This window comes from Pyxicephalus adspersus, chromosome 9 (genome assembly GCF_032062135.1).
Source record: "Pyxicephalus adspersus chromosome 9, UCB_Pads_2.0, whole genome shotgun sequence".
NCBI lineage: Eukaryota > Metazoa > Chordata > Amphibia > Anura > Pyxicephalidae > Pyxicephalus > Pyxicephalus adspersus.
The window spans coordinates 1,740,645-1,764,160 of record NC_092866.1 but is presented as its reverse complement, the minus strand read 5'-3'; the positions used below and the strand labels follow the sequence as shown (position 1 = coordinate 1,764,160).

General features: G+C 37.2%; 1 protein-coding gene across 2 annotated transcripts in view; it reads left to right on the top strand.

Moving 5' to 3' along the window:
• BANP (BTG3 associated nuclear protein) overlaps positions 1–23,516 on the top strand; it is a 210,087-nt gene that overhangs the window by 5,102 nt on the left and 181,469 nt on the right. For both annotated transcript variants that reach the window (XM_072421339.1, XM_072421340.1), the window contains exons 2-3: positions 17,051–17,165; positions 21,847–21,941. In XM_072421339.1, coding sequence (XP_072277440.1) covers positions 17,096–17,165; positions 21,847–21,941 — 165 coding nt within the window. In that variant the 5' untranslated portion in view covers positions 17,051–17,095. The remainder of the gene's footprint in view (positions 1–17,050; positions 17,166–21,846; positions 21,942–23,516) is intronic.

Genomic DNA, 23,516 nt, shown 5'->3' with positions numbered 1-23,516 from the left:
TACAGAGAGAACATCGGTGTCTTTACATTCTTCTGTCAGTGATTTTAAACTGGAGCTAAACATGTATGATTAAAGATTGTGAACAGACAGGTTATCACATAAAGGACAGGGGATGTCCCTTCTGCAATAAAATAAACTTACCTGGCTGTTTGCAAACTTTTCCTCAGCATTCAATGTCCCTGAGTGTCGAGAATGAATGATGGATGTATGCATGTATGGCAGTTTCATCATTTCAGCCTGGCCTATCAAGATTGATGAAAATCTCATATTACAAAGATGGTTCTATCAAACTAAATGAATGCATATATACATACAACTGGTATACTGCAATATAGGACACAATAGATTTATGTACTTTCCAATTCTAATGATAAAAATTTAAATACATTGGCTTCAATTTTAAGTTGTAACTCTACAATATATATAAAAGAATTAATAAGATAAGTACAATATTTACCCATCACTACAATTAGCATTGTGCATGGTTTAGTATGTAGTTTAGCTTTAGTGTGCTTTGAAATGCCTGTGATTGCTCTTATGGAATAGTGTAATAGTTATAGGATAAGTCGTTCCTTGCACATCTGCACAGTTTGAACCTAACAGAGTTCTATTTTGTGCAGACTTGCAAATGTCATTAAGATCTGAACATTCTTACAATGAAACCTAATGACATGAACTGAAAGCTTTACGCCTCTCGGGCCTTAAAGCAATATAAAAAGTGTTGATTTTATCTCAGTCTGAGAGTTTTGGAGAGAAACCAACTGAATACCTCACAGAATACTGAGCCACCTGCACTTTGTCCCTTCCACAACTTCTATATTTTAAGGTGCTAGATGTATGAGTTGTTGAGAAAGGATTAGGGTGCAGTCTGTGTCTCATTAGACATGAGCCATTCTCAAACATTAGGATATTAGCTGGAATATTTGCCTGGAAGTCATATACCTTCATAGAATCCCAATATAACCAAAGGATGTTCAGCTTGGTGGAAGTTTGAAAGCGTGCTTATAATTTCATCCGTGGATAATCTTAAATCAGCTGCCCAAAAATACTTTCAAAACAAAGTAACACCTATCCATAAGTGCCAAAGCTCAAGTGTAAAAATATTTGTTCACCATTTAAATCAGTCTTAACATTTGCATTTATGTTGCCAAATTCAAATTAAAATCCTGAGATTCCAGAGAATGGCTGTTTTTCTTGGACAGTGGTTGTCTTGTGCAGTGTTGCATTTGGCCCATTTTCGTTAGTGGTGCGCTATTTACATAGAAAGCCGTTACCAAAGTTAATTTTGGAAAGCCGCTGATGTTTTAAGTTATTTTGTCACTTGCCTTCTGAGTGTGATAAGGAAAAAAGGTGAATATTGTACACAATAGGGGTTTGATACAAAATAATCTGTATGAAGGTGTTTTCTTGTAACACTAACCCTGCTAAACCAGTGTAGGTTGTGACTTTTTCTGGAGCAACAATTGCAGGGAAAGTTTGTTTGTGGAGAGGTGTATGTTTCAACAAACTTACCTAGTAGAGCCCTAACTTAATGGCTTTTAGTTTTTTGAAGCCATTTCTTAAAATAAAATCCGGCCAATCGTTTTGTCTACATTCACTCAAGCAATAACTGAATGGCATTATGAAGGAGGATTTTTTGATGGCGACAATAGTGGACCAAACTTGTGCAATGTGTATTAAAACAGGCATTTGTAATCTCCATTGGAAACCCTATGTGACAGGGTCACAAAGCATGATCACAACTGGTAGATGGTGGAATCCTTGCCACTATGCATTTTAACCACCTGAGCGTTACACTGATGTCTAGATTTCTGTACCAAAAGCGTTACAGGTTTTCATGAAATTTTTTTTTTTAAATTGTAGACCTGTAACTTACAGAAATATGTCTGAATAGAGGTCTAGTAGATATAATGAATATAAAAAATGTTTGAAACACACAATCATGTAAAAAAAAAAATTTACTTTTAATAAAATTAAAGGAAAAACACAAAAATCAGCTTAAACAAGAATACATAAATAAATGAAAAATACTGAAAATGCGATAATTCGGTATACTGTATAATAATATATTTTTCTAAATCACCTCCCTAGTGTCCAACCGTCCAACGTCACATACCTATAGACAAAACCACATAAATATATTTTCTATTATTTTGGATTGGATTGGATACAGGGCTTTGTATTCAATCCAATACAAAATGAGAACAAAATTCAAACTCTCATTATGTATTGGATTGAATACAAACTCCTGTATCCAATCCAATTCAAAATACATACTTTGTATTTATTTTTAATTATTTTGTATTGGATTGGATACAGGAGTTTGTATTCAATCCAATACAAAATGAATGAATGAGTTTGAATTTGAATTTCCCGCACACGCGCCGACGTCATCACGCACACACAAGAAGCCGGTCGGCTTTTTTTTTCTCCGCCGGACGGCTTCTTGTGTTAGAAGCACCCGACGCTGGACGGAGAACGACGTGGGACGATCAGCGGGACCAGGTAAGAAGCCGGCCGGCATCTTGTGTTCCGCTGGTCGGTCGGCCGGCCGGCGGAACACAGGATGCCGGCCGGCGGAACACAAGATGCTGGCCGGCATCTTACCGGTCCCGCTGGTATAGGAGATGGCACCCGACGCTGGAGAGGGAGATTGACGCTGGAGGACGATGCTGGAACACGCACCCGACGCTGGAACACGGACCCGACGGGACCAGGTAAGTGAGATTTTAATATAGTCGGAAAAGTACGGGGTTATCGATAGTTGCAAATATTTCTTGCACGGAAAAGTACGGGGTTAGCGGTTGGGAGGTTAATATTACATTTGTAATAATATTAGTTAAATGTCTTTAGGATGTACTTGGGTCTCTTCCAGTCTTCATGATGGACCTAATCCTGGTAGTGGTTTTCTCCTTAAATGGCCAAACCATTGGCCCTGATTTATTAAAGCTCTCCAAGGCTTAAGAGAATACACTTTTATCAGTGAAGATGGGTGATCCAGCAAACCTGGAATGCATGTGGTGCAGGATTCAAACCATTTGCTGGCAGTATACCGGATCAGTCAGCTTCATTGATGAATGTGTATCCTCTCCAGCCTTGGAGAGCTTTAATCAGGCCCATTGTGTAAGCAACTGATCATTTATTCTTTTTTTTTCATGTGAAGATGGAAGCACTGATATATTAGTTTGAGAACATGAAAAAGCATGTTGGAGTTGTTCAACTTTGCAAGGACGTGCAGATCTCACAGGGAATATTTTGCAAATTTTAAACCAGCTTTAAAATTTTAATTTTTTTTTGCTTTATTGTTTGCCCAATTTACAATTACTGTTAACTGAAATATAATAATTCATTGTAAAACAACCACCATTATGCTTCGTTCTTTCTTTGGCCACTCTCTATAAACATGCTGGAGGATTTGATGTCACATAAAACACTGCTGAATTATCCATAACTTGCCTTATGAAGCCACGCCATTTCCTCTGCCAGCTCACTGTCCGGCTTGTCATGGCTGTTTATTTTTAGGTTTTATTTACTGCACGTGCTGCAGTGTGGAATTAATTATATTCCATGTTGGAACTTTTAAAATGGGCCCTCTGTTCTGCCTCACCCATAAAAGGAACATGTCAGATTATGTTTTCAGAGTAAAAATGATAAACAGTTTATCCTGTAAATATAAACCAACGTAGATTTCTTGTAGGCTGTGTGGCTTTATATATAAACATTGGAGGGAAGAGAAGGAGATGTTGGACGTAGTAAGAAGATGACACTTTTTGACCATCTATCAAAAATACTTGTTATAAACAATGACCTCAATGGAGTTGCCTGTCTATTTTAATTTGTAATAAAACAATTTTTTTTTAAGAAAAATGTTCCTCTACAAAATAAGGGTAACACATTTTAGCATTTGTTCACGTCAGTAATCCTACCTGTTTCTGTTAAGACCCTTACCTACTCCTGATAATTGGATCCTTATATATTGGCATCATCCTAGTGCTAGTATCTTGGTGCATTGTCTGCCATGAAAAGTACATTATACCTTAGGATGTTTTAGAGGATGTCTGAACTTTTATCCTAAGGGTCTTACATATAGAGGTTGCTCTGTGTGACATAATATATTATTAACATTTATTTGTAAAGTGTTAACATATTCTGCAGATCTAAACAATAAATAGTGGCTACAAATGACAAACCTGCAAACAATACAAGTACATACTATCACCCAGAAGAAGAGGACGTTGGCCAATGCAATTTACAATCTGACAAATGTTTGAAATATGTTGTGGAAAAAAATGACACCTTTTTCTGCATTGTTGCACAGTTCCTATAAACACCTGTTAATAATTAGGAGTTCTCTCCCATCCACAACACTGCCAGGGTGGCTGCCTGTTAGTTATCAAAGCAAAGTGTCTATTTCTCTGGAAAATCCACTGAGGACAGTTGACATGGAGGCAGAGTCTGAAGTGAATAACAGAAGCTTCTTGTTATTCACATCTTGATTATCTAGAAATGTACAGAGAATCTAGAGAGTCCAGAAAGCTCTGCTTTTGGGTAAGGACCAATAGGCGTGCAGAATATCATTGTAGAGATCGTTCAGTGGATTGTAGCTTTACCATGCCCACCATTCCCCTTTTTAACAAGTATGTGACAATGACACCGGTAATGTGGAGATTAGGCTTCAATCAGTGCAGGCTTTACTCCTGACACCAGGCTTGAAGGATTAACTGAACCAAATTGAACTAAACAGCTTATTACACACTTTTAGGTTTAGTTACGTTTTTTTCTTTGTGCTCCTGTGCATTTGCAGGATCATTACTTGCAATGTCTAGGCTGATTTTGAAGCTGCATGTCTTTGACTGTGTTCCCTTTTTTTCTGTACATAAGGTAACGCCAGTTAAATACAGACCTTTGTTAATCTTAATAAGCATCTGTATAAATGTTCAGTGTTTTCCCCAGCTTCTTTTAGTCAGACACGTCAGGTTACTGAAGAGTTGGGTCACAATATAGGAGCTGCCCACCCGCCTTACAGCTTCTTCCCACCCAGTTTAAAACAATTTCTGGGATGAACACAGATGTTTACATTGGATTTATTCCCCTTCTTCCAAGTACACATTGCCATTTTTTCCTTTTGACTAATAAAACAAAATAATGTTCAGAAATACATCAAACATTGCAGTAGAATCCATGCTTGTGCATATTTGAATGGATGCGCCTTATAAAGCATATAATGCCTTATATAGCACCTTTCATGCTGACAATGTAAAATGAATTTGTCCTCTCAATTTTATTTTATCTGTAATGCAGAATGTAATGTGATTCTCATGTTACAGTAATTATCGAATGCTTATAGATATTTTTAGTGTCAGTGTGTGTGTGGAGAGGGGATTGTAAGTTTAGTTTTTCTGTTTTATAGATGGACATCTCATTTGGTCTTGTATGACCCTGCTAATTTTTGGGCTTTGCATACAATCTCTGTTTTATCTCTAAGCTGCCAGTGATGTTTTATTTCTTTCAGTCACTCCCCAGCTGTGATAATCAAGAGTCTCAATGCCATTAAGATTCTTAGAACATCATCCCTACATATCCAAAGTATGTAATGTCTTCAGTAAGTCAGGCCAGATAGCCCTTCCCAAAGAACATTTCTCATTCCTAGGCCACATGGGCTTTGGTAATATTTCTGTGGAGCTGACATGAAATATAAAATATTTTGTTTTATGTTCTTAGAGTTTTGGGAAACATTTATGGCTCTATGTGACTTCCTGTCCAACTTAACAATAAAAAAAATATTTATCTTTCTCCTCCAAGAAAGAAAAGCATTTTTCTGCATAGTATTGTAGCTTTTCCCAAATGGAAACCTTGTTTTATCAGATTGGCTAAAAAAAGTGAAAATGTGTTCATCACACACTTGATAGTTGATGAACAATGATTTTTATACATCCCCTACAGCCTAATGTAATATGCCTTTCCCCAAATTACAATTTACCAGTTTTCAATATTTTGGGTGTGGAGAACATACATCTATATCTAGGTTAAAATTGGAAACATACTTCGGTCATTTAAATTTAAAAGAACTAGATCAGGTTTTCTCTGCCTTTTTAACATGAGGGAACCTTTAAAAGGCACATACGTGTAAAAAAAAGTGTGGACATTAGGGGAGAGGTGCCCCATATATTGGAATATAATGTAGCCCATTACATCACCATGAAATCCACCCTTCGTGGATATCTCTTTACGTTGGTGAGACAGCCATGGTACTCTTTAGGACAGTGGGAAAATGCCACTTACATTGGTGAAAAGAATTCGTCTTATGTTAGTGGTCAGTGGAAAGTGTGCTCCTTACATCAGTACCCCGTATGAAGAATGCTCCTTATATAAATAGCCAAAAACGGTGGGGTCAGTGGTCATTTATATGGAAATCAGAAATTGCCTATTGCACAAGGAACCCCTAGCAACCTCTTCAGTAAACCTGGTTAAGAAAAGCTTTCCTACATTGTGCTGTTGTCATACCCAGTAAAGCTCTGTCCCCACAATGATGTAGACTGAGTTAGAACTAAATACTTTTGTTTAGCTTAAAATAACTTTATTGTGTCAGACAAATGTGCTGCTGTGCATGACATCTAGTTTGTTTAAGCACCATGAACACTTCCTTAAATGCTTCTTTGGAACCTATTATTTTTCTTCTGAGGCATTTTAGTGCTGCTAATCTGCAACCACTTTCTGGTCTACATGCTGCATGACGTGTCAAAGCAGGTTTCTGATGGTGATAACAATGAACAACTGGGGGACACAATGGCAGTGGTATAAAAAGGATGAACAAATATGTAAATGAACAAGATCCTTTATGGCAGAATTATTTTAATTAGGCTGCAGATTTCAAATACTAAAAATTACTTGTATTTACAGAACATAAAGTTTATATTTCCATACACTACAATGCTGGAGAAGCTGTTTATTAGAGGCAGTGGATGGTTTATTAACTTATCTTGTGTCACAAACATCTCTACTCAGTTTTTCCCTCCAGGCTTGGTACTAATTTGTTAGCTCCAGCTGCTGATAATTCATCAGGAAGTTGTGAAGGATTTTAGTACAGCGTCAGTACGCATTACCTGGGTGGGGGATGATATTCCTGAAACCTATCCACCTTGGCAGAATTAATGCTTTTGAAAAAGTCAAGCCTGCAAGCTCTGATAGTGATTACACAGCCATAAAGTGTCTCTCCAGTAATCCTCCCCTGAGGTCCATCCGATTGCAGAGTTCTGTATCTCCAGAAAAACACGTTTTCCCTTTCCAGACACCCTTTTGGATGGGAATTTATCCACCTTAGTTGCCTCCCCTGCTCTGTTATTGTAATCACAAAGCTGTTTAATCCTCCAATTAGGTCTATAATTAGATCACCACTTGCCAAGTAAAACAAATTGGAAAAAATAGGAGTTTATTCTTACTAATTAAATCACAGTCTCCTGTGACATGGATGTTGCTGAACTATGGCTTGGGTTTAAAATGTGTTAGTCAAGATTTGCAATATTCTTCGTTAATACTACAGACTGTGCATTCTCATTTGTCTTCATCAACTATTGAACTCTAAACAAGAGTTAAAACAAGAAACAATTTAGCCTATTATTCATTTGTGAGCACTAGATGTCTGGAAGATGACTGTATATTGTCGCACGTTAGTCTAAAAATATATACTTTTATGTATAGGCCTAATAAAATAATAATAACCAACTAGAAAATACATTAGTATTCCTCTATAAAGGTTTGAAGGATGTAGAGGGGCTGATTTTGGCATAAGAGGGTTTTTGTATTCTCCTAGGCCACAGTACATAATGTATGGGTGTAAAAAGGGTCCACTTTATACTGCTTATCTGCACAATTGATGGGGTAATGTCCCTGTTCCTGCAGGTTCAGCTCACTCTGATATATTAACCTTGGCTTTCAAAAGCTACGTACACACGTCAGATTTTTATCGCCCGATAATCGGCATCGGCCAATTATCGGGCGAAAATCTGCCGTGTGTACAGTCGGTGTCGTCCATCGTCCGGACGACCGACCTGCCGGATCCACGGACGATGGACGACAGCCAATCCTAATGAAAGGAAAGGGGAGAGCGCGCAGCAGGGTGCCGCTCCGTCGCTCTCCCCCTCCCCTCTCCATAGAGCATGAACAGCACCGTATGTATGTACAGCACCGTTCATGCATCGTGCACTCCCTTGTCGTTGGAAAGGATCGTGAAAGATCATTTCCAACGACAAAAATTGGAAGTGTGTACGCAGCTAAAGCCTAGGCTTGGAGAACCAGCCCAGCAAATATTCACAATTAATTCAACAGCTTTTAATCAGCTTACTTTCCAATGCTGTCAGGTATATGTGTAATTTATATATTTTTTTTTTATTTAAAAGGGCTTTAGTGCAACCCTAAAAGGAAACCATCATGAGACTGCCAGTTCTAATTTTTTCCTTTCAAACTTCTAGATGCCTAGCTAACTACAAGTTACTTAGGAAAATATTCACCCAAATGAAAAGAAAAGTGAAAGTTTTACCTGTAGATATCTATTTATATTTGGTTTGGTGTATTTTGGTTTGGTTGTATTTGGTGACCCTTCACATGTTCTGTAGACACACTTTCCACATCTTCATAATACAATACGGTCTTCTAATCATTTATCATCTTGGTCACTGCAGCCTAGATATGATGCTTTATGATCCTGGTGGGGATAATGACCCATAAAACAGGTGCACAACTATCTCATTTGACATTTGGTTTCTTCCACCTGATATAAAGCAAATAACTCTCCTGTTGTAGACAGAAAAACTGTCTATGCACACTATGCATTTAGGGGAACATCTGTTTTGTGTACACACAGCAAATAGCAGCAACCTGATCATACTTGAGCTGTAATAAAGAGGTTTTATTAGAACATTATTCTTTTAGTTCAGTGACACAAGTGGTCAGATTTGTTATTTACAAAAGGATAGAGCGCACTTTCTTCTCAGCAGATGTTCGTAGGTGACTAGACATGAACTAGAGAGATACTCTGCTAGGCTTTGATAGAATGGGGTTTCAATCATAACCCTGTTGGGTATGCTACTTGTTAAAGACCTAAGGAATAAGGAAAAAATGTTACTTGGTTGACAATGATACCTAGATAAAAACCAAACAAAAACTACTAAATGATAGCATCAATCAGCTATGTAAAACTAGCTTTCACAGGTTGTGTTACCAATCAGGAGAGGTAGTTATAAAATCTACAGATGGGGAAATCTGGACAGTTTGTTCATTTTACTAAAAAAAAAAAAAAAAAAAAAAAAAAAATACAATGTTAGTAAAGTACCTTTATTTTTTAGAGAATACTCACCCCCCCCCCCCCCCCCCCCCCCGACTTTATGTAGCTTTTGCTGCAGACTGCGTCAAGATAAAACAAATGTGTACCGTATTTTTTGCAGTATAAGACGCACTTTTTCTTCCCCAAAACTGGGGGGGAAAAGTTAGTGCGTCCTATACGACAAAGGTGTGATAAAATAACTAAAATATTATATTCACCCGATCCTGCGTGTGTCTCTGGCTGCAGCAGCGTCTGTCTCCTCTTCTCTCTGGCAGCAGCACGTGTCTTCTCCTGTCTGTAAAGCAGAGCGAAAGAAGCCGGCACAGCGCCACCTGCTGTTCCCTGTCCTAACTGCCGTACAGTGGGAAAAAAAGCACAGAGTGATCAGAAGGGGAATTTGAATGACAGAGTGATCAGAAAGGAATTTTGAATGACACAGAGTGATCAGAATGGGAATTTGAAAGGCATAGAGTGATCAGAAAGGGAATTTGAATGGCACATGAGTGATCAGAAGGGGAATAATCTTTCAGAATCTTTTTTTTCTAGATTTTCCTCCTTTAAAATTGGGTGCGTCTTATATTCCGGAGCGTCTTATAGGGCGAAAAATACGGTATATTATTATTATAATTATTATTATTGGAACCATCAGGGTTTGCATAATTAGACCAATCTAGGACTATACCTGTGAAATAGCCGGTACCTGTGCATCAGTAGATTTTACACTGCAATAAGCCCAAGGTACCTGAGCTGTATTGGCATGGAAAAAAAATGTCTGATCATTTAGGTTGCGTGTTAATGCATTTCTAAGCTGCATATTCAATCCTGACTAGAATGATCATGTAAAAAACATCCTTTGATTTATATTTTAAAAATGAAAAGTATAAAAGTTAACTTTTCAAAATTCAAAAATAGCTATTCATGTATTTATGTAGATGTAGTACAGCATTTGTTATTTGGTGCAATTGTCCATCCTGTAAATGTCACAGTGATGTGTTTCCATAAGACTGCTGAAGATATTACACACCTTTGCTGGATGCGTTGGAATATTGGACAATGGCTTCTGTTCAGTAATCCTGCAGCTTCTGCGTAACTGCATATGAGATGCATTCTGTATAGAACCAATAAGGGACTATGTGCTTGTTACAATGTAATGCTTTTTGTCCATTCAGTAAATCTGATGGTGTCGAAATACAACTGGCACATGTTAAAAATGTTGGCGGTTTTACAATTCATGTGTAGACATGGTGATAGATTGTTCGCCATCTGGCAGAGTTGTCCCTAGATTGTAAATGTGTGTTTGCTATTGCTATAGCAGGGAGAACTCTTCTCTGACATAGAAATAGCCATATGAGCACTGTAAACAATAGTAAAACTTTAAGGCACTATAGAAGTTGTAGGAAATACCAGAATTGTATACTCAAAAAAGCCATGGGATTTTTTGTGTTGTAATATTCTATAATTGTCACAAGATGTCACTGTTGTAGCATGTGGGTCTGTCTGGCACTGAGTATTATTATTGTATGGCACTGACATACTTGTGGAGAATACTGATTGAAAAAAAATAAAAGGAGAGGTACTGTGTATCTAAACATTTGTAAGTAATTTCCATAGAACAGTCAATAGGTAAAATTCCAAAACCTTTTTAATGGTCCAATCTATTTTCTCATGAGAGGCCCCCAAAAATGATGTCATTTATTGAATTTCATAAGCTCAGTTTTTCTAATTTTTAGTGTGACATCATCTATGGCTGTAATGAATGCCAGCTCCTTATCCTTTGAGAGCCATTTTGCCCCAGAATAACAACATTAACATCCTGTAACCTTGTGATAAACTCTGAAAGCAGTTTTGTTTGGATTATAGGAATATGCTGTGTCTTAACTTTCCAAAAATTAGGTTCAAGCGATGTGTACATCACACAATTAAAAAATTAGTAATTGTTCTGCTGTGGGAGATTTCTGTCTCCGATGAGTTGTTTTAGGCTGTTTTTCAATGTGCTGAAACATTAAATGTGTTTTTTTTCTTGTGATGGTATATTCAAAATTGTTTGATCTGTGCCTGATATTTTCCTGTGAGTTTTATTTGCTGAAGAGTTCTAAGTCAATACAAGTTATTGTATTAGCTTTTTATGATATGTGGATTATTTGTTTTCCACTGTCAGTTATTATAGGAGGTAGTTTTTCTGACAAATAAACAATTGGCAGGATTTCTTTTTCTCCCTTAAGAGTGATATCGCCTGACAAAATAAATTTTTTTTGCATATGTATCTAAGCAGGCATCCTGAAAATAAAACAAACATAAAAATCTAATTTTCTTGTGATTTGTTGGTGTTTGTAATATCCTGGGCAGTTTCATGGCTCTACAACACAGACTATTTCCTAGTTACACAACTGCCAAGAATCGGCTTTCAGTTTTGCTTTTTAAGTGTTTGTAAGTTAAAATCTGTTTTTAGTATATTGGCTACGTTCCTCACTGTATACAGTGATTTATCTGATATTCCAGATAGGCAGCCCAATAGAAAGCTAAAGAAGTGTGCATGGCAGGGTGACTACACTGCTGCTACAAAAAATGTCAGGTTTTCAGCCTGTAACAGGAAGTCCTGTCACTTGTAGGATTCCCAGGGTATACAATTTACAAGATATTCTCAAAAGACATGAAAATGATATACAGTGAGGCATGATGCACAACAATTTTTAGATTTTGGGTTTTGATCTGGAGTCCTTAAATTTTCTAAACAAGGAAGAAGTGCACTGTCCCTTAGACAATAAAGCAGCCAGGTCATGTCCAATGGAAGCGGAAAATACCCCATTTCTCAATAGGAAAAAAAAAACAATGCTCCAGGCGAGTAGAAAATAGTCCCAGGGTTTGTAAACAGTGGGAGTAAAAATTGCCTAGCAACTGTTGTTAGCAGGTGGAGAAATAATACTCCATCCCTGGTGTCAGTGAAAGCAAAAGTGTCTACTTCATATCAAACGGAGAAAGTGTCCCAATGTTGATGGAGGAAACCGTTAAATAGCAATTAAAGGGCCACATCCCAGCCTCGAGCTGGAGTTTGAAGGCATAGAACCTTATTCTGTGTCACCACATTTATTTACTGCACATTGTATGCTAATCCTAAAAGAGAACTTGTTAAAGAAACCTAAGCATCCATTTCTGGACAAACCCAAATAATCTGCACGACAGCCCGGAGGCAACCTCAGATAAAATTGTCAGTTCCTCAATCAAAGTCAAACAAAACCTAAAAATCAATTTTTCACCTTGTAGATGAATTTTAGGTAAATCAACCCTTCTGTTTACTGTAATTCTCCAATGAGCTGGTTTATTCATGAGTTATTGAAGGTATGTGAATGTATTTAAGTTATTATAAAATGGATTTTGTTGTAAAGTTATGTCATATACTTTAATTTTACAACAAATATGATTTACTTCATACCAATCTCTTATTTTATTAGCAAAAAAAATGTCAAAAAAGAACCAAGAAACTTAACAGTCATGGAGCTTTGTAATGTTTGTGTTTCCTGCATCCAAAATCCCTGTTTACAGTATTGTGAAATGCAGCCTAGTGATTCCACCAAGCTGATTTTATATTGTTTTCAAGAATTCAGTTGTGTTATAGTATACAAAGTGATGGTATTGATGTTTATTTGCTTTATTATTTGTTTTTTTTTAATACCTTATTATAGTAGTCAAAGGAAGAGTTTAGCAAATGTTCAGTTTGTGGAAAATCTGGAGATTTACCTTTAAACAAACCTTTACTCAAACAAATTTACTTAAAGAATATTGTAGGGGCTGAAATGTTAAATTTTTTTCTGGTAAAATGCGATGACACACTCCCTATGGGGTCAGTCACATGATCGGTCACCCAGTACTTTTCTTCTCTCTAATGGAGATCACATGTCCCAGTGCCTAGGCTTTTGGGGATGTGAGCAGCATTTTCCCCAGAAAATGTAAGGTCTCATTTTGGTATGAATGCTTTCCTATTCCAATTACATAACAAAGCTGAATAGACAGGTATTAGTAAGCTTGCAAGTTTTCATGAACTGACCATGTGGCATACTGCAGGCATGTTGCGGGTTTGTAATTTGCAACCCCTATTTAATGTACAGGGCTTCAAAATATGTTGGTGCTTTATAAATTATAATAAGTCACTGAAAAAGAAAGGTCAATAAAAAGTCAAAAGGTATTCTCATTTTATCACATCATCAGTTTTGCACCCGGAGGGTCAACATAGCTGCCAGGTAACTTACTTTCAGAAAGAGATAAGCAGTGACGGCATGTTTGCCTCTTGTCAGATTTCTTTTTAGGTCATTTTTAATACTTTATCTTCTAACTCTTTAATTGTCAAATCTTCTTAATCTCATTGTAAAGGGCACACAGCAGCAGAATCACTTTATAATTTACACATGAGATGAGCCACCCGTCCGGCCCTGGGGGGACAATAACATGTTGTATAACCCCATGACCCGTCTTTATGTGATAAACAGCAAGCTCAAACTTTCCACAAGCGTTTGATGTCCGTTGATTTATACAGCAGCCAGAGTCAAATCTATTACTTGTTACATTTATTATAGCTAAAACTTTTTAAATTAATCCCTAATGTGGAATAAAACAAGGGAGGAATAGAAAAGATTCCGGGCCTGCGTCTGTTTTTAGTTAGTCACACTGTGTGAGTGGTATCTGGACAGTGTCCGACATGTTCAAATCCATTGAATAAGTCAAGCAAATTTTAATCATCAGGCTCTCTTCTTTGAGAGAACTTTTTTAGTACCCAAATGATTACGGTGAGAGTCCATACGGCACCTAAGACACCTGTTATCACTCTGCGTCTATTAGCTGATGCTCCTGTGTTATTATTACACCAATAAACGAGGTCATGAATCAGAAGATTGCTCATCTTTACATAACAATCGCCTCTTTGATCAATATTAAACACATGACTAGCCCATAGACTTGGGGCCGTTAAAGCTGCATTAATTTCTTTGAAGCAGAGGTTAGTCACTTGAACCAGCCAAAGACGACATTCGATAGATAATGGCGTTATCTAAAAGTATGGAGATTGTACCTAATTAGCTAGTGGCAAATGTTTTATTAACCATAACATTCCAGATGTATTTTTGTATTGGTACCAGGCTTATAGGACTTGTCATCATGGGCCACAAATTATCTTTTATAGAAAGACTCACAATTGTATGTCCATGAAGAGGATATCAGAAGTTTTTTTGCCAATTCTTAGATTTATAGGTAATATGTTACTGCTGTCTCCTCAGCCAGTAGTAACCCTAATCAGGTTTGTTAGTATCATGACCATTATAATCTCCTCTAGCTATACTTCTGTAAAGTGAAACATCAGCAAGCAATTAAAATAGACCTAGCTCCATCTTTTTATCATCACTAAATGGTCTTCCATCGACTGCATGGGTAAAGATATTGTCATCTGCAGCCAGGAGAAAGCTTTACCCCATTCCTTCCTCCCTCAGTGATAAGACTGCAAACATAACTTGGTAGCAAAATGGTGAAGCTTAACTTGAATAGGAAGAATCATACAATATCTTCCTAAATAAAACGCACTTGGGCCAAAAGTTTTGCAATAGCAGTTGTAGAGGACTTTTAGAAAGGGTTGATGAGTTAAAGGGGAAAGTGGGAACTAGGGTACAAGTAATAACAGGCAAATGTTCCTTATGGTGTCAGCTATAAATGCTGTCAGTTAAAGACAAACTAAACTAAAAGTAAAAAAAAAATGCTGCAACAATTTAAATTCCCATAAACACTTGTTAAATCTATTAGTGAAGTCCAGCAACTGCTGGACTGCTCTGGAATTAGGAGCAAAGTTGCCACCCTTATGTAGACTGCTTGCACTACAGTGGAATGAGAAGATGTTGCCGGGCATCATTGCAGATTTGTAGCTTGTCAGTCAGCACCCAGCCAAGTCCTACCCACTTCGGTGACAGCACTGCCTTTTGGTGCCGATTCCCTCTAACTGTAGGTTGCCATGTCCAAATAGGGAGAGCGAGACCTGGAGATGGAATACTTTTCTAGTAGGTCAATGTGGTCTGCAGACGGTGATTGTGCCCTCTGCGGATGCACCACCTTTTGTACCGATTCCCTCTAACTGTAGTTTGCCGTGTCTGGATCAGGAGCTTTGTAAGACACAAAATATTTAGCTCAGTCAGGGATGATAAAAATTTCTTATTTTTTATTAGTAGTTATTTTTTATGTAGTTTAAATAAAACTATATGGAGTGTGGCTCCCTTTTTAACATCACTCCAAATGCATATTTTTGTGACTTTTATCCTGTTTATTAGTTTGGACTGTTTTCTACCATATACATTTTTATAAAGGAGCTTTGGGAGCTGTTCTTTTAGAGGGTTTTTTTTCCACCTTTATTGGTAGCACATATTCACATTTGTCCACAATAAGACTTGAGATGTAAATTCCTTCTCCGTGTCTCATGTGAAGTCTGCGGGGCAAGCCAGCAGTCATTTTTAGAAATTCTTATTTTGGGGTCTGGAAAAACAGATTGTACCATTTTAAATAGCTAGTTTGTGGGTTATTTTATTTTTTGTGAAGAAACAAAGCAATCGTAGTGATAGAAACGTTACGGCCTTTTGAGATTCGGCTCTTTCAAAATATCCTCTTGGCTTTTGATTTGGCTCTTCCATTTGTGTGCTAGACATCTGTTAGGGAGTAAAATCAGCCAGTGCATTCTAGCAGAACCCTGGAAACCTCTCAACAAAAGTAGAATAGGAATCGCATGCAATGAAGCCAGCGCTCGCCGGTACCACTGCGTTTTACTTGCTTGTCGCTAACAGCACTGTAGCTGAATTCATTGTCCCGTAAATTTTATTCATCTTTGGTTAGCAACCACAACATTGTTTTGTAAACAAGTATACATTTCAGAATTTTTAATGAAGGGCAAAAAATTTGGCCATAAAACTTTTGTCTTGGGGCCTGTAATTTATTTCCGTTATGGTGTTTCTATAGTATATTTGTAGCATACTTCAGCTCAACAGTAAAAAGCACCCTTCCTAAAAAATTTTTTTTTTCCCTAAAATAATAATAATAAAAAAATATATATATAAAAAAAAAATAATCCAGCCTTCTCCATATACTTGAAAGGAATACCAGCAAGTGTTGCAATTCAGTTTTTACTCTGTGTTGCATCTTGCATCTCAAGGTTTATATGTGTGTCAACTAGTTGTGTACACTTAATTTTAGAAAAGTTTGTGAGAAACAATAATAAATAAATTATGAGTTTCTGCTCCTTTGCCTCTACCTTTCCTGTGCAACTGCAACACAAGTCAAACCCAAAGCTAAAAAAGGCTGCTATAGCGCTTTTTATTGTGTTTGATAAATGTCTGTCAAAAATATCTCACTTGGTGTCTGAATGAGTTTATTGGCTTTGATTCCTACACAGCTGTGTTGAATACTTTGTAGCACTTTTACTTTGAAGGCTTTTTACTGGTTACCTTAATATGATTTGTGAGAAGCTTTACACACAACATCTATAGTGATGGCATGAAAATGTTTAAATTAACAAAACATTACTAAAATAAATTGCTCTAACATTGGGTCAGTTAGCTGAGTAATGAGATTGTCCATATTTGTGTAACATATTTTAGTCTCTTGCCTTTAGTTTTGTCTTCTTTACCTGGAAACCCTCAGCTACAAGGGTTTTATGTTTGCAGTCTTAACCATTGCTAAGTTGTTAAACACATTTTTGTGTAATTTTTGCAGGATTCTTCATTGCGTTGAATTTGTGTGGAATTTCAGCAGTTATCAATGATGTCAGGCGAGGAGCTCACAGAAGTGGTTCAGATAACAGTTGATGATTTACATGTAAACCATCCTGGTAAGTTCATTTTTTAATGTCTGATATAATTTACTTGCCTTTTGCAATTATTTGGCTGCACAGTTTCAATTCTGCATGTAAATAGAAATTATTAAAAGATACAAAAACACTTCTGAATATATTTTATTAGCTTCTCCGTGGCAAATCCAATCCCCATTTTATAAATCTGTTTTAACCAGTACCTCGGTCTGTCTATGGTCTGTGTCTCTGTAATCCACACATCAGTAGATCTCATCTGTAGCAATACCTTGTCTGAGAGCTGCTGCTTTTTCTTTTATACGCAGTCATAATCTTCAATATAATGGTGGAAAGGAATGTTAAGGATTTAAGTGTTTGGAAAGGTTGTCTGGATTAGGAACATAGGTGAACAAAATTAAGATTTTTTTCCTAGGCAAGATAGCTCAGAAATGTATTCCAGCTGTGTCTCCGGTAGTTTGTGTTCACTTATGCTTGTAAGGTGTTGCAGTATACCCAGTGATTTTAAGCAAATGTAAGATATATGTAAACTCTCTGCTGGATTGCATTAATTTTGTTCAGTTCCACAATATATCGTAAACAGTTGTTATTGTTTTAGTAATACAATGAATTACCACCTTGTATTTATTCTTTATTGTATCTCTTTGCTGGACTTCTGCTCCCTCTGTGCTTGCACTTTTTGCCTTAATGCACTCATGCCTCCAACAAAAGCTGGGGGGGGGGATACCTTTTTAAGTTCTGAGTTATTGCAGAGCTATTTGCAGATAAGGTTTGGACTAATATCTAAACAGCTGTTGCTTAAACATGCCATAGAATGTCCAATTCATCTCAATACAATGTGGATCTAATAAGCATCTAAATTGTTCTGTATAATTATCGATACTCTTTTAAAAGCACTTTCATGTGGCATAGGTTGCAGTGTTTCTTTAATAGCTATTTAGCATTATGTTTATGAAAGGACCTCTTGAGCTCTTGAAGTAGTTAAAGCTAAGACGTAACTTGTCACGGTCCTGTCAGTTGATTTTTATTGGGTAGTAAAATGTTGTACAGATTGCTTGGTGTTTATTAACTGTTCCTTCAGCTTTCTTCATTTGCAATTTATTTGGCAGTTAATTAGACTTGCTAGTCTTGGGTACAGATAGCTCACTGTTCTATTCCACCATATCTATGCTTGTCTCGTTCCTCGCCTGCTTTTAAGATGTCTTAAAGATTTGTGATGTAAGTGCTTATCTCTTGCTTTCTCCAGCAGTCGTTTCAATTCCATTTTAAAATACACATTATCTACTTGTGCAGCTGTGACTGGGAAATAGCGCAATGGGGAGGAGAGGTTGTTGCTGTAAAGTAATGTAATCGCTCCTTACAGTGCATGGAGTCGACCTTGTTTTTGTTTGCTGAAGAGATTGTAATTGGCATCTTTAGATTGTGATCATGTTAATATACCCCTTGGCCTGCCCTTACCTGCTTTCTGACTATTCTTCTGTCCTCATACCCTCCTCTGTGTTACCAGCTGAAAATTCCTCACACCTCCAAAATTCTTAACAGAAGTTTGATTGAAATGACATGGCCTACATAGAATTCTCCCGCTGGCTGTTCTTAGCTGAATGTGCTCATTGCTGGTATTTCATGGTGACATTGAAAAATAATTCAGAGGAGGCTGGTAATCGTAGGAAGGCATCACTGTTTTACTATTATATTTATTAGAATGTATGTTTTATTTGGTGTTCACTAGCACACTTGCTGTGATATAGTTTCATAAGGGTAATTTTTATATGGCTATCACAGCAGTAGCTGCTTGTATGTTTGTGGAGTCGGCGTTGTGCAGTGTCCTCTAGCCGCTTTTTCTTACATACTCTGGAAATTACCTACAGGTACAACTGCTGTATATGGAGAAATCTTTATTGGTCTTCTCTTGCTATAGCTCATCATTGTGTGTTGAATAGCTCAAACTTAAATTAGTAATAATAATTATTACCAATCTGATATATTTACTATAGTCATGGTCTGACGTTATTATTATAGTCTAGGGTCAAGTTATGATGAAGCTGGTTAGCCTACCAGTATGTTTTTTTCTTTTGGGATGTGGGAGGAATCCGCAGTATAAATCCACACAAAAATAGGAAAAACATGCAAACCTGCATATCGTGAGCCGGTCATGTGTCTAATTTGGAACCCCTAGGCTGCAAGGCAGGAGCGCTAGCCCTGGGCCTCTGGTTTGGTCTCCAAAAGCACTATCTTGGGTAGAGCTTGTATCAAAATCTATCTAAAGCTATTTCTTTCCTTTTTTGTTTTGCCTAGTGAAGGAGAGGGTTAAAAGAACTGTTTTTGGAAATTTTTTTCTTTCCTTTTTACACTCAACAGGACAGATTAAGATATCTTCCCAATATGAAAATCTGACCTTTGACAGTCATTACTAGATGTCCCGATGGGACTCTTCCAGGAAATACTGGTAATTATAAAGAATACATCTCTCTAAAGGGGACATGAACACTTTTCTGTTCATTAGATTCCGGTGACATCATCATGTGCTTCCCTATACAGTACAAACCGATCATGGCTGATGGGCAAGGTTAACATTGTCTCAAAAACATCACAGTACTTTTAGTTAAGCAATTATCAACATTCTTTGATGGGTGAATGTCAGTCTGGCGTAGTAGGTTTTCTACGTAGGTTTCAATAGCATGCAGACTATTCTATTTAACCCCTTCATGTGATGCTTAGCCTCCACGATTAAAAGAACTGAAACTGTTGAGTTAGGGGCAGTCAGGCTGGTGAGGAAAAAGCTAAATGAGGAACCTCCATTGTTAAATTCATGGGAGGGACCTTGTCAGGCATTGTCTGGAGATATGGTGCATGAATAAGTGACAACCTGTATATGTCACATTAAATAGCACCATTTCAATAATGAAAACATTTGGATTTTACCTTGAAGTACAGCCATTGTGAGCGTTTCTATTGCTTACTTTATGGAGAGCTGGACATACTATCAGGATAGCACCACCATTTGACGTTTTGATTAAAGACCGCTATGTCTATGAGCCTTTTCTTATTTTCTATTCTATTCTAACTCTCTATTTCCTTGTTCATGCCCTGCCCCATGTTCATGCCCTGATTTAAGCTGTGATGCTATATTTTAAAGCTTCCTGGCTACAGCTGTCCACTGTTTACAAAGTAGTAATCTTTTGTTTTTTTCAAATACTAACCTTTGTGTTCACCCAAAACTTTGAACCCAAAACTTTACCCAAGGAGTGATCATAGTTGAAAAAAATTAGAACAGTATGCTTTGTGAGTCAAACCTGTCCTGCACTATCCAGTGCTGGCCCAAAAATCCTCCTCCCATCCAAGTTCAACACAATATTACATGAAGATTCAACATAAACCCTTGATGAGGTTTAAAAGTTCTATTTTCATAATTAGGGCATCTTCCAAGGTGAAGGTCTGTCATGGCAAACCTAAATAGGAGGAAGTTTGGATTAGCATTGAAGAGAAAACCAAGCAAAATGCGTTTCCCTACATAAGTGCAGATTAACCTACAAATGTTAGATGTGGTCATTCTTGCAAAGCTAGTATTCTTAGTGTCAGGTATAATGGTGGAAATAACCAAAACTACTATGGTCTCTATATAATGACAGTCATTTGCTTCTTAGGTAAGCGGAAAGCACATGTGTAATGACAGATTACAGCCGTCCCTTGCAGATATTTTGTTACAAATCATAATAGAATTAAACATCTGTAAACATAAGAGGATTATCTTATCACACCCATGAAAATATAAAATGTTTTTATTTCCATCCATTTACATGTAAGCTGAAAACCTGGAAAGAGTCTGAAAAAATGTAAGTTTAAATGTTCGGTCATGATTAAGAATGAAATAAAAAAAAAAAAGTATAATCACACAAACATGTATAGCAGCCTTTTTCTCAGACTTTTTCAATGAGGGAACCATTATTATAGTTTTTAGGTCTCTGGGTTCCCTGCTAACATGTTTAGATATATCGCTCATGGTAGGTTAGTGTGATAAGAAGTCTGAGGGGACTTAAGTGAAATTATTTTTTTTTCATGTTTCAGAAATGAAAATATTAACAACCAGAAAAGAAACACAGGCAGTAATAAATGTTGAAACACATTAGAAACCTAGAAGTGAACCTTTACCTTGGTGGCTAGTATAGACAAGAGATCAATCAACTACTGCTCTCTTGTAAAGGAATCCCCAGTAACTTCTGGAGGAACCTTGGTTCAGATAGCTTGATGTAAATAAATGTGTATAATGTTATGAATATTGTACAATCCACAGTTGAATAAAATAAATTACATGTGCACTAGCACAGACATCAAAACAACACACAAAAACAGATGCATCTGTGGCTGCAGACCAAGATTGTGGTCACTTGGGGAGATATTAGACATTTGGATTTTATGCAGATCCAGCCTAGTATTTACTCTTTCTAGGTTTTACAAATTGTTCACACATTGATCTTTTCACAGCCAGTGGAGGAGCTGTCTTACATAGAACCCAAGGAATCTTTAACACGTGCCATTACCCCACCCAGTCAGTGTCATCCATTATGCTTTTGCGGTTTTACTTGCAGCCACAAAACAAAGGCTTACAAAGTGGCCAACCTGAGTGGCACTGCCGCCTAGATAATTGTATGTTGTGACATTCTTATCACAATTATTGTTTAATTTATTTTTCTTTTTTTCTCCACAGTCATGTTAGAAAATCATGAAGTAACAGAGGACGACTTGTCGCCTTCCTTGAAACGACAACGAATAGAAATCAACTGTCAGGACCCATCCATAAAGGTTTTCACATTCACCTCTTATTTATGTAGTTTATTCTTTGATAGAGACAGGCTGTAATGGGATAACTGTGCTTGCTGGTCTGGAACCGAGACATAGCCCGAGGTGTAAATCTCTGGAAGATAAGAACTATGGCTGGTTCTATGTCCAAGTCACGCCAGTGGCATTAGACTTTATGAGGAGTTAAGTGCTCTCCTGCCATTGCTCATTTTCACACAGTAAATCGAGCTTAATATGAAAGCGTTGGACCTGAGTGGCAAGAAGCATCCCAGAGGTAACACTTTCTCTTTCTTTACACTTTATGGAGCTTAAAGATTCCTTCTAATAGGGGTCCATTTGACACAAAAAATAATTCCCTTTTAGCTAGTGTTTCCCATACTTTCATCTAAATCATATGAACAACATTAGCAGAGTCAGCAGCTGAGTGCCATCTTTCATTCTGCCGCTACTGACAAGTACAAGCTTGCTCATTACCTATCACTAATCATTGTTTTTAATTTATTTAAAATTATTGTTAGGTAAATACTAAAAATAAATCATTTTACAACATGTATAATAAACATGTAATAAACCGTAGCATCTAGACCTGAATCTATCTTGATAATCAACCTTTGCAATCTTTTGTTCAGCACCCTTAGACAAAAGGAAGAAAGGCACTCTGAGCTAATACAAGCTTCATGGCCATTCAGTGCTGTTGCTTCAGTGTTCCTTCCACTCTTTATTTTTCCAGTCAGAAAGATGAATGGGAGGTGACAACTGCTTTTTGGTACAGTCACCCATCAAAAGTGAGCTATCTCCACTGTGCATGTAGGTAATGCTTGCAGCTACATGTGTACAACTTGTAAAATAAGACCTGTATTTAACAAATGTTAGGTATTAACATTAGAAATAATTATTACCATAATAATTATTAATGTGGCCACACTTATATGCGTGTTATGCTTGCTCTCAGCCCGTATTCTGGTCAGTTTACAGCTATTTTTTGTTTTTCAAAATGTAGACTGTGCGAACATTAATCATCAGTAATGTCAGGTATGAAGGGGTTGAGCAACCCATTCCATACCTACCTTGTATTGCTAGCCATTGGAACTTCTGTTAACCCACTTCCTCAACCCAGCATTTGTGGTTAGGTATGCAACACAATCTCCATCCCACCTCGTTCCCCCATTGCTTGTGAGTGGCACTGTTTTGAACCTCTTCCTCCACCGTGCATTGCTGGTCAATGGCAGTGCATTGGTGGTAGTTATCAGGCACAATCCACCCTGCCTGACATTACTACATGTGGCCATTTCTGCTCTTTCTTCGGGATAAAAGAAACACTCTAAATAGCCGTAACATTTGCACTGTATGTGTTAATCACATTGTGCAGCTGTGAAATTAGACCATAAAAAAATGATGTATTGTGTCGTGAACACACACCGCACAAACCTATTGGTTTTATAGATAACAATTTTCATTTTGTCATGCCTTCTTTCTACCACTAGATGGCAAGCTTGGCATTTCTCAAATGTATTCTACAAATGAGATTTTAATGCAAATAATTTTCTGTGCAAAGGTAGAGATTACTTTGCTGCATTT